General features: G+C 46.1%; 1 protein-coding gene across 1 annotated transcript; it reads right to left on the minus strand.

Annotated features, from left to right (window-relative positions):
* Positions 1–3,353: 3,353 nt before the first annotated feature.
* LOC132475561 (trafficking protein particle complex subunit 14-like) lies at positions 3,354–17,337 on the minus strand. The gene is made up of 11 exons (XM_060076761.1): positions 16,648–17,337; positions 15,434–15,529; positions 14,996–15,125; positions 14,488–14,574; positions 11,625–11,745; positions 11,072–11,219; positions 10,017–10,078; positions 9,611–9,783; positions 6,823–6,974; positions 5,700–5,913; positions 3,354–5,541 (listed from the first exon to the last, which is right to left on the minus strand). Exons 1-11 carry the CDS (start codon positions 17,086–17,088, stop codon positions 5,528–5,530), a joined length of 1,638 nt encoding a protein of 545 aa, XP_059932744.1. The 5' UTR covers positions 17,089–17,337; the 3' UTR covers positions 3,354–5,527.
* Positions 17,338–17,853: the final 516 nt, after the last annotated feature.

Here is a 17,853-nt window from a genome sequence, read left to right on the forward strand (position 1 = left end):
TTGCGGGCGCCATGGCACTGTGTTGGTGACCCCTGCGTAATCCGAACGCACCCCTGGCTCCAAACACAAACTGCTACTGAGGACACCGGGTGGGTTAACAACGAGATAAGCGATTATGATTGGCTATGGCAGAGTCATGTTTCATGGTAGCCAATCGGAGACAGTGTTTCCAGACACAAGCCAGGACAGGCGCGCGCCACACACACACACACACACACACACACACACACACACACACACACACACACACACACACACACACACACACACACACACACACACACACACACACACACACACACACACACACACACACACACACACACCGAAGCAGCAGAAATGGCGAGTCCGGAGCAATCGGATGAGCATTTTCTGTAGTATTCGGCAGATGTTCCACAGCCTTTGCACCCAGCAAGTTAAAATTCAGTTGGAAGCATATCAGGGCCTTGAATGGGCAGATCAACCATTTAACAGATTAAGGCCAAGTGAAAACTGCCCAGAAAATCCTAATTCTTTTACATATTGCAACTTTTCTTTTTACAGTAACGCAAATAATTACTTTCCCTGGTAACGAGGTACTTTTAATATAGAGTAATTCAGTTACTAACTCAGTTACTTTTTTGGAACAAGTAGTGAGTAGTGATAACTTAATACTTTTTTGCGTTACTTTTTTCCCAACACTGCTCCTGACTGGCGTTTCACAACAAGCCGTGACCCGTCATGATTCGTCTGGTCAGGTACATCCGGAGCACGGCAGGGTGGTTAACACGACGGAGGTATTGATATGGGAGCCGAATAATGTACGAGTGCAGTTTGTGTAGCGAGTGAACAATTTGACTGACTACAAACGATTGGTGATGACAATTTTTTTTCTGTTTGAGGTAATTTAAAGAAAGAAATGAATTGAATGAAGAATGAAGACACATTAATACAGCGTGTGTCTTCATTTACACTCATTTACACTAAGAAATTAGTGTAAGAGCAGCACTGAAATAAATAGCTTCAAATCAACCATTTTGCCTAGGCACTGAATGAATACACATGCATTTAAATATATTTCATTATGTACACAAGTATGTATACATAATGGATATCTATTAATTATATTGATGGAGAATCATTTTCTGTTCATCTCATTAATGTTGTCAGACTGTCTGGGACAGACTGAACCATGGACTAGGTCAGCTCGGACACTGTTATTTTATTAATTATTAATCCATTTTTAGTCACCGTATGCTAGTAAAGTGTGTTTAACTCTGATTTCTTTGTCTCAATGTTTTCATTGAGTAGTTAAGTCATACATGATAGCTCTGTCACCCATCCAATTTTCCACCCACCCAAAAATCTGATTTTAAACTGTCAATATTTGACTGCTGGCTGTACACTTTTATATGCCATGACACTTTTATACGGCATAAGGTATGAGGAAAATACTTTGTGTTTGAGGGTGGTTGCGCAAGACAGGTCAATTAATTGACCAGAGAATAACTTGTTCATGTGTATACAGTTATGAACAAACTATACAAAAAAACATCTCACCCTCACAACTAAAATAGCAGACCGTTATGAAAATACAGGAAAACAATGTTATGAGTGTTTGCATCCATTTTCTCCCATGACAACAGAAAACACCCAATGAACCTTTGATCAACACGAGTCTCTCAGTGGTTTGATTCATGAATGAGTCATTCCTGTGCTCCCAAGACACTGATGCACTTTACCCCATTACATTTACACACACACACACACACACACACACACACACACACACACACACACACACACACACACACACACACACACACACACACACACACACACGCAGCACTTCATCCACCTCCACCTCCACACTGGCTCCCCATCAAATCCCGCATCAACTACAAAACCACTCCTCACCTAAGCCCCATTCCTTGCCCACTTCCTGTGCCCCCCCCCCCCCTCTTGTTTGTTTGCTTGTCTCCGCGTGTTATTTTTTATGAAGTAATTTTGTTTTCTATGTTCCTGCCCACATTGCAAAGCATCATTGAGATGAAAGGGGCTACATCAACTGAATTTATTATTATTATTACTACACCACCTAGGCAGCTGCCACAAACAACCTTTTGCTGGGCTCCTCTGAACACAAAGTGCAGGAGGGTGCTGTTAAAACCGGTTCACCGTAACGTTTTGTATAGCGGATTATACATGACCTGGCGCTCCATGTTGCCATGTAGGAGATCTCCCCGAGTGTTTGTGGCGCTGGCTGGCTTAACCTGTGGCCACTGATTACTCAATCTGCAAAAGGTGTGATGTTAAGCCTCAGCAAGCCCCAGAGTCCAATCAGCCAACGTAAACTGTTAGGGCAGGGTTGAAGGAAAACTTCCAGATTTTGCAACCTGGACTCTGGTAACCAATCATTTTGGCTGTACGTTTTGCGATACGTTTTGCGAAGCATTAACTTTAAATTTGGGGCGCCCCGTCAATGTACATCCTCTTAAAGGGGCCATATTATGCTTTTTTGGGGATAATAATTTAATTCGTGGCTACTAATAGGATAGGTTGACATGCCTTGATGTTAAAAAATACCCCTTATTATTCTCACTGTTCATATCAGGAAAACCGCTGCTTTCATCATCGTTCAGAAACGCTCTGTTTGAATCATGTCGCTTTATGGACGACCTCCCGATCAACCCTGTCTGCTTTGTTTGGTCAGCACGCCCATTTTGTTGTGATTGGTAAAACGCTTTGCGCGTATGTCGGCAAATTCACTCCCCGCCACCGAGAAGGCCCTGGTGGGCTTGACCCTACATCTGAAACACTGCCAACCTGCAGTAATATCCAACGGACAACAGAAGATTGGCCTGTGGATGTAATTAAAAAAAAATAAAAAATCAGGAATTTAAACAATGTCTTCAGAGCAGATAACGATCTGCCCTGTTAACTGCACAAACGAGACCCATGTTATGATGTGGTTGGAGGTTTCATTTGACATTACTTTTCACTTGACATAATTATAACATATAACATATATATAACATTCTTGGTCCCATTTATGGAGGATTATGAAGTTGCAGCCGACGCCCATGTCCGTTGCTTCCACTTCTCTTTTTAAGAGGATTCACTGTGAAATTGAAAAAGAAGTCAGTGCTGTGGAGTCACATTTGTCTGCACTTTGGCGCCCCCTAGAGTCCCAGGGGCGCCTAGAAAACGGTTCTCACGCTAACCCTGACGTGAAAAATGATAGAAACGAATTCAAAAGCAATTTAAGTGCGTTTTATCCCTGAACAATATGAGAGGCTCAGGCCTACGGAAGACTGTACATTAAACCGTCCCAGGCTGTAGAATGCAGGGTCAGAAAGGAACACAGTACAACATTCACAGCAACCGTTTGTTTATTCAACTAGTATGACAATGTGAGCAAGCCCCAACTCAGGACTATTAGTATAAAAATAAAACGCAGTTATTACAACCGAAAATAGCTCTGAAATGTAATGAAGAAATGCAATCTAAACCTTCAGCAACCATGGAACAAAAGGTGCGATTGTAAACATTAGGACCAGCAGTCACCATCACAGTAGCTATGTGCCTTTCCATTGGTCCAAGCAACATCCTTGTGTCATATATGGTCACGTACCATATAAGGTCTTATTGGGGAACAGTGTAAAGAACCATAATCCTCTTCACTATTTTGCAAAGTATAACATCATACCTTTACAATTCAAATATTCACATTTAGTTAAACGCCACATTCGAACCTCAGTGGCCATTTTACAGAACTATCATTATTAAGGCAAAATAATACATTAACATACAGTCAAAATACATCATTGAAAATGCAGTCATGAGTTCAATTTCGGCCTCGAAATCACAGAAACAGAAGCAAATGCATTGAACACAGCAACGAGAAACCACACACACACACACACACACACACACACACACACACACACACACACACACACACACACACACACACACACACACACACACACACACACACACACACACACACACACACACACACACACACACACAACTGAGCTTGTAACTTGAACCAGTGAGATCAGCCTTTTTCCACCTCTCCGTCAGCGCATGTAGGAATGTTTTGCCTAACTCATCATTTTACAGGAGGAGCCATCTCTCATAATAAAACCAATAAAAGGTCATTGACTTCATGACTGATGTCTGTGTGCGTGAGCGGGCCTGTGTGTGCCTGTGTGTGCGTGTGTGTGCGTGTGTGTGTGTACGTGTCCATTTGCTTCTATAAAGGCTAATAAAATGTGTGACTCAGCTAGCAAGACATCCTTCGGGGTAAGTCCCCTTCCCTCATCACTGACACCGACACCCCCCCCCCCCCCCCCCCCCCCCCCCCCACCATCACCATCACCATCTCCTCATCATCACATTAGGCCTTTCTTGTGTTTTTATATAGCAGAACGCCTCAGGTCTGTCGCTCCTTTTGGCTCATCTCCCTCGTGCTTTCTTAACTCTCGCTCTCTCGGCGGGGGAGGTTGAGAGTTAGAACAGAAGGCGAATTGGCTTACAGCGTGTTGAATCTTGAATCTTTGCATGTGTTATTATTTTCATATGTCCGTTCCATGTTTCTCCAGTGTCGGAGACTAAAGTCTTGAATAGTCTTGAGTTTAATCCAGTGTCTGTGACTATGAAATATTCCACCAGTGTCTGTGAATAAAGACATATTTCCCCAGCGTCTGTGAAAATAGACACATATTTCTCCAGTGTCTGTTAATATAGACACTTATTTCTCCAGTGTCTGTTTATAAAGACAGATATTTCTCTAGTTTCTGAGAAAATACACATATTTCTCCAATGTCTGTGACCATAGTCTTAAATAGTCTCGGGTTACATGAGTTTTCTCCATTATCTGAGACTTTGAAATGTTCCCCCAGTGTCTGTGACTTTACACATATTCCTCCAGTGTCTGTGACCATAGTTTAGATTAATCCAGTGTCTGTGACTATGGAATATTCCCCCAGTGTCTGTGACTTTACACATATTTCTCCAGTGTGACCATAGACTTAAATAGTCTTCCATTACTGTGTGTGACCATGTAATCTCCAGTGGTTTGACCAACATCTCATGACTGAGAGAGAGAGAGAGAGAGAGAGAGAGACAGAGACAGAGACAGAGACAGAGACAGAGAGAGAGAGAGAGAGATAGAGACAGAGAGACAGAGAGACAGAGAGACAGAGAGACAGAAAGAGAGACAGAGAGACAGAAAGAAAGACAGAAGGAAAGTGAGCTAGAGAGACAAAAAGAGAGAGAGACAAAAAGAGTGTCAGAAAGGAAGAGAGACAGAAAGAGAGAGACAGAAAGAGAGAGAGTTAGAAAGAGAGGGACAGGAAGAGAGAGACAGGAAGAGAGAGCGCTAGAGAGCCTGTGGTGCCAGCACCACCAGCACCTTGCACTCCCGCTTGGCGATCTTGTCCAGGCCGGGCAGCGCGGGGGGGGCGGCCGGGGGGCAGGTAGAGGGGGGAGGGCCGTCCCGAGGGGGAGCCCACCGGGGGGGTCACGGCGCCGCGCTCCATCACACTGGCAGCCCTGTGGGGAGCGGAGGAGACACGTTGGTGTGCGTGTGCGCGTGTGTGTGTGTGTGTGTGTGTGTGTGTGTGTGTGTGTGTGTGTGTGTGTGTGTGTGTGTGTGTGTGTGTGTGTGTGTGTGTGTGTGTGTGTGTGTGTGTGTGTGTGTGTGTGCGTGCCTGGTGAACGGGGTCCTGGGGGCTGCTCGTGGGAGAAGCTCTGGGACCTGCGCTCCAGCAGCTCTCGCACGTGACGGGGGCTGGAGGGGGAGCCGCCCCGGACCCCCGGGGCCCCCAGAGCCGCCGGGCCCCCCGGCCCCCGGCCCTCCCTGCTGGGGCTGCACACGGCGTCCAGCGCCGAGAACTGGAGCTTCAGCTTCATGTTCTGGCTCAGCTGGGCGGACGGAGAAGGACACGGGACCCATTTTAGGGGTTAGGGTTTCAGACTCAAGGGGGGGGGGCTTCACGGAGCCACACTGTAGGACCCCTCAGCCCTGAGCCTGGCCCCGGAAGAACCAGGAATAACACCCTATATTAGCCCTAAGGGAGAACCCTGGAGAAGGAATGCAGACTGAGGGATCCCTCCTTCCAGGAATTCCTCGCCCCACCCTCAAATTATTTGGGGGTCCACCCAAACCGCTTCCCCTCTTTCGGGTCTGAATTGTAATCCAGACCCAAGCTTTACTGTCAACATCAAGTCTTGCAAAACAATACAATACGCATGTAGGGTATCGAAAGACTTGGATAAAAGCTGTGTGGGTCTCGCTCAGGGACACCTCGTGCCGGGGATCGAACTCGCGCCCTCCCGGTTACGAGTCAACCCGCTCTACATCCTGAGCTAAGCCAACCTTGCAACAACTACAAAGTACATTTTGGGGCGCAGACGTCTCCCGCATCCCTCTGCTACGGGGATGGCATCGTGCTCCTCTCCCCCCACCCTGGACTTTGGGTCGCCCTTATACGAACGCTCAGGCCGAAGAGTAACCATGGCTACGACAAGCTGCACACGTGATACTACTCCCTCAGAGAGCGAGAGAGAGCGAGAGCGAGAGCGAGAGAGAGAGAGAGAGAGAGAGAGAGAGAGAGAGAGAGAGAGAGAGAGAGATGCGACAGAGACAGAAAGAGAGAGAGACAAGAAAGAGGGAGACAAGAAAGAGACAGACAGAAAGAGAGAGAGCTAGAGAGAGACAGAAAGAAAGAGAGCTATAGAGATCAGAAAGAAAGACAGAAGGAAAGTGAGCTAGAGAGACAAGAAAGAGAGAGACCACATTTTCTCCTCGGAACCGGGTGAAAACGGCGGTACCTCAAACAGGCCCTCCTGGAGTATCTGGAAGCCCACGCTGAAGGACACGATGCTGCCCTTGCGGCAGGGGCCGAGGTCGGTGTGGGGGGTCCGGCAGACCACCGCCCCCAGCCCACCCGGGACGTCCCCCGCACAGCCAGCCCCGCCGCTGCCTGGAGAGGGGGCAGAGAGAGGGGCCGGAGGTGGGCCAGATGTAGGAAGATGATATGAAGAAACATGGAAGAGAAACATTACCGTCAACATACTTCGGCGGTTACCACCGCCGTGTGTGTGTGTGTGTGTGTGTGTGTGTGTGTGTGTGTGTGTGTGTGTGTGTGTGTGTGTGTGTGTGTGTGTGTGTGTGTGTGTGTGTGTGTGTGTGTGTGTGTGTGTGTGTGTGTGTGTGTGTGTGTGTGTGTGTGTGTGTGTGTGTGTGTGTGTGTCATTTGTAAGTCTTTACAGGCGAGTTTGAGGATGATCAACAGAAACAGCGGGGGTAATAGGGGAAGGGAGATGCTTCCAGGAGGACATTTCATCGACAGAAGCTTGATGAAGAACATGCTGTGGATATGCTGTGCTTGCGTATGGATTTACTTCATGCATAAAGTGCGATGCTAAAGCGCCGAACTGCAATGAATACATTTGCCATCAAAGTAAACAGAGGGAAAGCTGAAGAAAAGTATATTTTGATCCACATCCTGCCGGGAGATTTAACCTTGTTAGCCTTTTGCTGAATCATTATCCACCCGGCTGGCCGCAAAGTTTACTTTCTTCTGCAGGGATGAGTCACACGTCGTACCACGCACGTACACATTGGCAAAGGCACAAAATAATTATAATAAAGAAAACTAATAAAAAAAATGTAATACACACACTTTTCTTTTTTTTTTAAAGCTTTGCCTCATATTTCCCCTGTTGAAAAGCAACCAAGTGTCAAAATTAAACCACACAGGGTTGATATGTGTTTGTGTGTAGTATACTACCTCCCTATCTTTCCAAGATATGTGGAGGAATTTTCCAGCAACTCGCAGGAACACTGCCCAGTGAGATACTTAAGACATCGCCAGGAATCCTTGTGAGGCAGGTCATGATTTTGGCAGCTGGGACCCGTTCTGGCATCGTGTATTTTTGATGATTCAATGGAAATTCTACAATCATTATAATAATTCTACAATTTCACATTTCCGAGTATGAATCATACGTATATCCCACAGCTTGGCCTTGAGGAGATGACGGCAACTTGTTGAATCTACCCACTTTCTTTTCTTTCACAGTTTTGCAGAGGATTATTCTTTACAAATCTATACTGAACTGTTATTGTTTGGTTTCGCGTTTTTAAGGAAATTGCAGCTCTGCAAAAATAATGGCACGCATCTCCATAATCATTCATGAGCAAGCTAAAACCTCGAGCCAAATTCCAAATAGATTCATATATTTTAAGAAACCTAATATTATTTTTACACAAGGACATTCCGAAGAGACTTCCTGCCAGACTTTCAGAAACGGTCTCCGAAAAAATGTGAATTCTAGTCACAATAGTCAAACCATCACACAGAGATGAAGTACACACTAAACTAAACCAGGGGCAGAACAAAGTGGCGTCTGAGAAACGTGTGTGTTTTTAATAACTCACAGTGTCGCTGCAGCCGCATGCAAATTGATCTTAATTAGAGACGATTGAATTGAGTCAAATATAGCCAGGGACGACGGGCGTAATTACAGACAGTATTATGTGGCGAGCTGCACCTTCTCCAGACGGCCAAATAGAAGGACACTCTGTATGCAAATTGCACCGAATGAAGACTCCTCAGTTGTAATTCCAACCCTGTTCCTTAAACTGCATCCTATTTAATTGCATTTTGCGTTCACCAACATGGACTCTACTCTAAGCTACAACAATGGCAATTCTAAAAGTTCTTATTCTTGTTCTTATTCCTCGCTCTCCTTCTGTGACACAAAGTGGAACGCTGGGATGTTTCTAAATAAGGATGATGGTTTTTCCAAACCCCTCAACTAACGGTTGAGATATGCCCACAGACACCACGCTTAAATGCAACTCTGTTTTTTTACTATATTCTCCGCTCACTCTCCGGATAATTTACGATGTAGTTCGCGCAGATGCCCGTTTGTGCGACAGCATCCCCTTCACGAGGTCACCGGATCTCACTAAAGTCACAACTCTGCACTCCTTATGGCAAACTCAGGAGCAGGGAATCGTGACCATAAACACCGGCGTCGTATATTAAACCATAAATACCAGCGTAGAGACCCACAGCGCACCCACAACGGCCATTCCCAGCAGAAGTACCGTATAATTCAACCGTAGCTTCAACACACTCCAACATTAGCCGACACTGACAACCTGGGGTGTCAGCAGCACACCCCGAGTTAACACTGAATCAAACGCAAGCTCGGCACTAGAAGATCCCGCCCGCGTTGTTTTAAACCCTGTGAACCCCCAGGCTGAATCAAGCTGGAGGACGTGTTTCTGTATGCTCGCAGACGGACAATAAATGGACTGCATTTATACAGCGCTTTCCTAACCAGTGGCCACTCAAAAGCGCTTTACAATATTGCCTCAAATTCACCCTTTCATGCGCACGTGAATGGCTGCGGCGGCGGTGTCAACCATGCAAGGCGAGTTAGGGGTTAGGCGCCTTGCTCAGGGACACCTCGACACTCTACGAGGAGCCGGGGATCGAACTAGCAACCTTCTGGTTACAAGCAAACCCGCTTTACCTCCTTAGACACATGGCACCCAATCAAATAAATTAAAAAAAAGAAGGAAAACCTCTTCCTGACAACTTACCAGGCGGCGTCCACACCAGACGGACGGACAGGAAGTCCCTGAGGTTGTTCAGCAGCGTGTACTTGACCTGGAAGCACTCCCGGGGTCGCACGCCGCCGAGACAGGAAGCGGTCATCACCAGCTGGGGGCGGTTCAGGCGCACGCTGGGCAGGGTGTAGTGGGTGCTGATGTATCTGGGGGGGGGGGGGCGTGTCACCAGGATGTATCAACATGCAAAAGCCAGGAATAATACCCCACAAGGTGGTGTGACGATGATAGTAAACATATGAACGTAATGATTCAATAGACAAAGAAACCAGGTTGGAAAAGGCACGACGGAGGCGAGATTACAAAAGCGGGGCCCAGGCTGAGATGAAACCGTTTAGAGCGTGATCGATGGCAGAGAGGGCCTTTCTCCGCGTGTTACCTGAGGAAGGGCAGCCTGGACACGGACCACTGAACCACAGCGATGAGTGGCAGCTCCAGACCCTGAAGCAGAACACACCATCCAGTGACACGGAAATCGTTAGGCCAAGAAGTGACGAGCGTAAAGGCACATTCAGTCCTATTCGTTCAGCGGTAGGGACCCAGTAAGGGAAGATGATCAAATTCAGCTTTATCGTCTTTTTTATTTATTTTTTTATTTTTATTTATTTTTAAAAAAAGGTCCCCTATTTCACCATCTAGTGACATCACACCTGGTGGGAATATAGGGGGCTTTTGAAGTGATTGACAAAATAAATCAGTATTTTTCTTGTAATGATGTTATTCCGTTTTATCAAGGTATTCATTAAGCATCTGAAAACGGTGTTCCTAGAATCACAGTACAAGGCTGGCATTAACCGGCCTTTGTTCTCGGCAGATTGTCAATTATGCTCGATCTGCTGCCAAATTTACCCACAGCAACAATCATTTATCTCTCAGTGTTCGTGTCCGTGTTGACTTCCTCACCAGCCATAGATCTAGTTTATCCAGACTTCCATCCTTATTCAAAGATCTGTTTTTCAAGTCAGAGTTAACAGTCTTGACGCTTTGGTCAACAAATCCCATGTTGCCTTCCTCACAGCATCCTGGTTCAAAGGGATCATGCAGTACAGGGAAGGAGCTTTGTATTCGGTTTGTTTGGCTATTCAAAGGGCTGGCTCTGTGCGGTTGTGCTGAATGTGTTTCCAGACGTCGACAGAGCACAAGTCTCTGAGCGTAAGCGGTGACCTACAATAGGTCCGGATATCTCGATTGTTGCTTTTCTTCTTGTCATTTCTATTGGTGATGTCGGGAATGAGAGATTCAAAATATTCCGCTCCTTGGATGACGAGTGTTGCCATGCGTCACTAGAATGCTTCAAACATCTGAACAAACGGACGGGTTTTTATAAAAAACAAAAAAGGAAATATGCTTTTCTTTCATAAGCCATGTCAGCATAATTCATTCTCTGTCTCTGTCTCTCTCTCTCCCTCTCTCCCCTCCCCGCCTCTTCCTCACCTCATCCGAGTCTTCTTCAGGCCGATCTCGCAGTTGCAACTGGAACAGGAAGTTCTGCTCCTCCAAGGCAGAGAGCATGCTGGGTAGGCGCGAAGACTCGCTGGCCACCCGTCTGAAGGAGGCCGTGGTGACCTCGGCCGAGCGGTGGCTGCCCGGGGGAAGGGGAGACACCGCGGGGAGGCCGGGGGGAGTCCGTTAGTATCAACGGACTTTGACTCGGCGTATTAAGATGTCAAGAACAATCGGGTACGTTTTTTAATCTCATTCGGTCGAGGAAAAAAAAAATAAACGCAAGACGGAAGGAGATTAGAAATGACTTCCGAAGATTAATCACAGGGGAAACCGAGATGAATTCAATTTCCTGCCTCGACTCGTGAAAGGACATCTGAAGCAGCTTTAAGGATGGGGGTCAACTGATTTGAGGTCAACATGGATTCATCCTTGCTTACCCAACACGCGGACAACGTGGATAAATCTGATTTGCAGACTAAAAGAGGGCCAAACTAAACGCTGTCTAAACATCAATCCTAAACAAGGGAATCAAGAGACTAACCAGACGTTGTCCATGACCAGGACCGAGCCGTCCGGCATCATGGGCAGGTAGGACGAGTTGTAGTTGGGGAGGATCTTCATGTCCCGAATGCACAGATCCTCCAGGGAGCTGCTGTTCAGCACTGCGGAGGCGGGCGGGAAGTATGAGTGAGCGAGTGAATTAAAACACAAGAGGCATGCTTGTAGACAAAGGCAGGAAACAATGGGACGGCAGAATGCGACAGGCGACTATTGTTCGTGTTTATATTGATATATATTTATATACGTGGGCGCTATTGTCTATCCGAATGAATGCTGTGGTTTCCTAGGGGACGAGATTTCCACCGCGGCTGTCCATGTTCTGCCTCACATATCAAATAAACAATGATAAATCAACAGTGCTTTGGATGTGCACACTGCATGTTGTTCATCAGTAGGCATAATACTAAAGGATTCACATCACAGACCCACTGAGACCCTGGGTATACCCAGGCTGCCTTGCGCGCGATTTCATTTCGCGCTGCTAGGCAGCCTGGATTCCATGGATCCGATTTTCGCCTGAGATAGGGAACCAATCACAGAACGGGGAGGGACGGCAAGACGATGTCGACGTCTATGCGACACACCGAAGCATGTAGTTTACAGATCCAAAATGGCAGCAGACGCGTTACCTTTCGATGCAGCCTTAGATAGTGTTTTAAGTAGTTTAGAACGCAAGTTTATTTTGAAAAAATAGCAACTTTTGACGTTAAACTCTTTCATTACCAAGAAGGACGTCTTTGTCCTGCTACCAACAGGCTTCGATGGCTATGAGCTACGTAGAGACTCATATGATAGACAGTCGTAGCGCCCAATAAACGGCTCCGGGCAATCGTAAACCACGCCCAAAATACGAGAAAATTAATGTGTGGTTCCCAGACCTCATCTGAATGTAGATTGAGAGGAGGTCTGGCGTTAGCCCGGCTAACTGAGACACTGGATGGAACATGATTACACGTCCCCAGTGGGGCGGTCCAATCAACCCGCTGGTTTGCTCAACACCTAGGGCAGCACGTCCTGTATCAACCCAGGTTAGATTCCGCCGTGTTTTCCACTATTCCAACATGTCATTGCCTCTCTCTTCAACACCACTGCCCTATAGGTCTTGACTGTCCTGTCCCTAAAGAACAAATCCCACAAAAATAATAGATATTAACAAAAATTATATTATGCATTTAGTAAAGGATGACGTGACCAAGTCCTTCGATAACCTGTAGGGGCTTAATTCACATTATCGGCCTGCTGTACATTATCCCACCTAAAACACAGCTACTTACTTAGGAATTATATCATTTGACACCAAATGAAACAACCACCAAAACATTTTTTTTACTGCTTCCGCTTCAACATTTTTGGTTGGGGAATCGTGTCCAGAGCAACAGTCGGTTATAACAGACCATAATAATGTCATAATCGACAAATGAGAATCGAGGATTCAACAAAGCTGTGTAACAACACATCCTGAAGCACCCTTTTGGGCCAGCCGTTTTTGGCGATGAGCAGGTTCAGAGCAGACTGACGATTATGGGATGTTATCTGTGCCCAGCAGCAAAACACTCGCCGCCCACTCTGCCCAGCTGACACACCAAGGGGGCTCGAGGGGTGAAACATGCACCATGACACACTGTGTGCAGGCAGCTCAGCCTCACACAAACCATGCACACAAACAAAGCCCTTATTAAATATGGATACAGTCAGTTGAAAATATGAAGCTATTGGAGTACCAAAAAAACATTGCCCGTCAACAACATAATTCTACTTTTTCTGTCCTGATGATTTCCACCGGGTAACATTGGGCGCGTGCTGAAAACTGAAACTCTCTGTGTGACTTTCATTATGTGCCTCTCTTGCACCACATTGGGAAGCACCATTGAAACCAGAGCCATAGAGACAATGATGACCGGCAGGATGCATAGCAGCAAACATACTTCTCCATTCCAAGCAGCACGGAGCTGTGGTATAACCCACGCTTTGTTCTCTGGGGCGGGGACTGGACTTATTAAAGAAAAAAGGTTGCGTCGATACGATCACAGAATCCAAAAAAGGACACATTCAAACAAGGTTGCTGGTCGCATGTGACAACCGTGCGGTGCTGTGTGCCCCTTTGATCACATTCCATCACATGATTGTGCGCACGGCTGTTGTCATGGATACCAAAAGCCGCTCAATCAATTTGACAGCCGATGATAACGGTGTGTGTGTGTGTGCACGCGTGCGTGTGTGTGTGAGGGAAGAGACCGACGTTTTTCATTTGTAAAATGTATTAAATGCCGTCCGCATGACTGCAATTAAATCAAACTCAATAATTACATTACCGCCCCACTAGACCTGTGTGTGGGGGGGGGGGGGGAGCCAGTTCTTGCACTTTGCTTGATTAAATAGGAAATGAATGTAACTAGCCAAACAATTCCATCTAAACTATTCTAACATCCAACCAAGTCCAGCATGGTTGCGAATGACAACAGTGCTTATTTATGTTTAGACAGTTGATTGATTGATTTTAACTGGATATGGAGTGACAAGTACCCTTGTCTCATGATGGGGATGGATCGAACACACTCGTTGTTGCTGCCAAAAAAGTGTGCCAACAAAACACATCAACTTTATTGACGTAAATGCAATTCGTGTGTTATTCTTCGTAATGAATTGGAAAGGTTTCTAAAAAAAACATGATTTTGTTGGTCATTATTGGATTCTGTGTGTACTTTCATTGGTGAAAAAGTGAGACAGAGACAGAGACAGAGACAGAGACAGAGACAGAGACAGAGACAGAGACACCATAGACTGAACTTCCTACAGGGGGAGGGCTTGTGTGTGTTTGTTGTGTAAATGTGTCTTCCTCTTACCTTTGAGCACTGTCAGGTGTTTACCCGACACAGTCATCTGCTGGCATTGGACTGCGGGCGGAGGAAGAACGCACAGTGTGGTGCTGACTGCACACACACACACGCACGCACACACACACACACACACCTTGTTAAATAGAAAATTCATCAAAGACTTAATCATGTCGCAAATAAACCACACAAAGATATTGAATCCGAGATTAAAGGGGCCAATTTCCTTCAGACATTATCAACAGAGACAGGATAAACAGTACACCACCTACGTGGTTGTTATATGCATGATTTCTCATCAACATTGTTTAATCTGCAATTGAGAAAGCATGAGTGAGTGAGCCAGCAATTGAATATGTGTGTGTGTGTGTGTGTGTGTGTGTGTGTGTGTGTGTGTGTGTGTGAGAGTGTGTGTGTGTGTGTGTGTGTGTGTGTGTGTGTGTGTGTGTGTGTGTGTGAGTGTGAGTGTGCGTGTGAGTGTGAGAGAGAGAGAGAGTTTGTGTATATGGGACCCCACCCTGGGCCTTGAAGGAGCCGAGGTCCTGTCCGAAGATCTGCAGGGGGCTCATGAGCTGCAGAACCCTCAGGTACCCATGCTCCCTGACCTCCACCTTCTCCTGCTCCTCCTTCCACACCGTCACCACGATCTGATCGTCACCACACACGCACACACACACACACACACCAATAAAAAACAAGTGCCTGTATCTACAGAGGGTGAGATTGTACATAGCACCAATGCTATGTACTTTTATATGCACAAGGTTGGTACTAAACATACACACCCGACACCTACCATGTATGCAAAACTCAAGCACACACACACCCCTGCCACGTGCGTACACACAGACACAGACACAGACACAGACACACACACACACACACACACACACACACACACACACACACACACACACACACACACACACACACACACACACACACACACACACACCTTGGCTTTGAATGTATTGACCGGCAGCTTGTCAAGGGACACCGTCAGCGGGAACACCACCTCATCGTTCACCACCACCGGTGCCTCGAGGGGTGACTAGGTCGAAGTGAAGAGAGAAGGAGGAGACATTGAACACTCAAGGAAAGAAATCCTGTACACACGAGTCTAATGTGCCGGAGTGCAAACATCTCGTCCTGTTGGCCAGTGTGCTACAGTAGGGGATACCTGTGGGCTGTGGCTGTCTGAGCAAATAGACCTCCGCCTGGATACAGGAACCAGCCTGACCTCCCATTGGTTGATTTATGAAGAAGCAAGTTATTTTGCACAGATGTGAGAATTCTGTCGTATCGAGTGCACACAAGCAGATAGAGCCAAAACCCATCCATGTAGTGTGTGGGGCCGAGCAGTTATTATTGAAGCTTCAGATAGACCCTTCCAACTGAAAAAAACACAACACTAGCAAAAACCTGAAACTAGTTTTAACCCTCGCCCCCCCTGATTTCCCATGGGAGAAAGTCCCAGCTGCCTACTTATGCGACCTCCAGATATAGATAAAAGATATAGAAGTTGGATGAATTGTCAGTTGGCTGCGTCTTCCAATCCCACACACACAAACGGCCACAGGCGCCGCCTGCAGACCTCTGACGGACAGGTGCAAGCATGCCTCTGCTTTCCTTTCACAATCTCTCGGGTGCAATAAATTGTTGTGGAACAAAGATCACAGTATCCGCTTGATAGCAGCAACCGACAAACAAGCAGCACATAGACAAAGCTGCGCAAATTCAATGTTAAGGCAGATGAGGTCACACAAAACACAACACCAATGTCATTAGTCTATTGCCGAAACATTTCGATTTTGGATGTCATGTCATTTTTTTATCTCATGCAGGAAGGAAGTGAGTATGGTTTATGTGTGTGTGTGTGTGTGTGTGTGTGTGTGTGTGTGTGTGTGTGTGTGTGTGTGTGTGTGTGTGTGTGTGTGTGTGTGTGTGTGTGTGTGTGTGTGTGTGTGTGTAATGTAACCTTTCAGATGAAGTGTATCAAGCGTGCTACTTCCTGTTACACGTGACTGCCATTTGTAGCTGTGATCTCAATAGCACACATGAACTCATACCTTTTTTACATTCTGAAGTTACATCAAACGCCTTGTACTAATTCAGTTATAATATCGGACATATAAAATAATAACAATACTGACACAATGTGGGCAATACCTGAAACTCTTCTGTCCGGTTCTGCCGTCCGACGTTGTGATTGAGAAGAGGCTTGCAGTGTCTAAAAACTTTGGTCCTCTCTTCCACCCGACACGGGGTCGCCTCTTCCATCTCGCACTCTTCATCTCCCCCATCCTCGCTGCAACTACTCTGAAAGTCTTGCTGAAACTGACTTGATTCGGGTCTAGGTTGCTGCGGCTCGCCAAGTGACACACTGGCCACCGCCGAGAGAGACCGCACCAGTTCTCTCCAGCCAGCCTTGGTGGATGTCGCTCCTCCATCCCTGAACCGCAGCACCAGAAGGAACTGCACCGTCTCGCCGAGATAGAGGTGCCTCCGCTGGGGGACGCTCCTGAATTTGGCCGCGTCGGATAGGTCCGAGATCGGGACGGCGGGGAAATACATGAAGTACTCGCATTGTGATTCTATCATCGCGACCATAGCGCAGGTGCCTGGGGGTAGCTTTCCTGCCTAGCCGCCTTTGATGATACAACTAACTTCAAAAGTAAAAACATGCACGCCGGTCGCTTTTCGCTCTGGGAGCCATCCGTCAAAAAGAACATAAAAACTTCTTAAACTACAGCCATCGCCGATTATAAATATGTAGAATGAATTGAAAAAACTTGAGTCCCGACTGTTTTCGCTGCTTCTCTTTGACAAGAGGGCAGTCGTCAGGATGGCTAATCGAGCACAGGGCAGCAGAGCGGCAATTCAAAATAGACAGAACTTCTAAACAAAGTTCGATGTTCACTTTGATGCTGATGCTGATGAATGGGGCTGTTATGATGCCATTGTCTAATGTATTGTGTAGGCTACTTATCACTGATAAGTAATTTGGTTTAAAACCCGCTCAACCCTCAGTGAATAAATCGGGGAAGGATTAACATATATAACCTAGCCACAAATAAAGACATGTCAGATGTGTTATCAAAGTGATCAGGATAGCAGCATGTTAAATTGCAACTAATAATACTAATAATACCATTGGTCCATCTTTCTCATTAAATGGCCGATGCCTATTTTAATTACATGTATTTAATTTATTTTTTTTGACCAATTGAAGAAATTCAAATGAAAGAATACAACTAACAGTAATGTTTAAAACAAACAATCTTGTAAATACCTAAATATCAACCAAAAAAACAAAAACATAATCAGACCAATAAACATTTTCTCAGTCCCTGTGCATAAAATAAATCATTCAAT

This window comes from Gadus macrocephalus, chromosome 17 (genome assembly GCF_031168955.1).
Source record: "Gadus macrocephalus chromosome 17, ASM3116895v1".
In the NCBI taxonomy this organism is placed as follows: domain Eukaryota; kingdom Metazoa; phylum Chordata; class Actinopteri; order Gadiformes; family Gadidae; genus Gadus; species Gadus macrocephalus.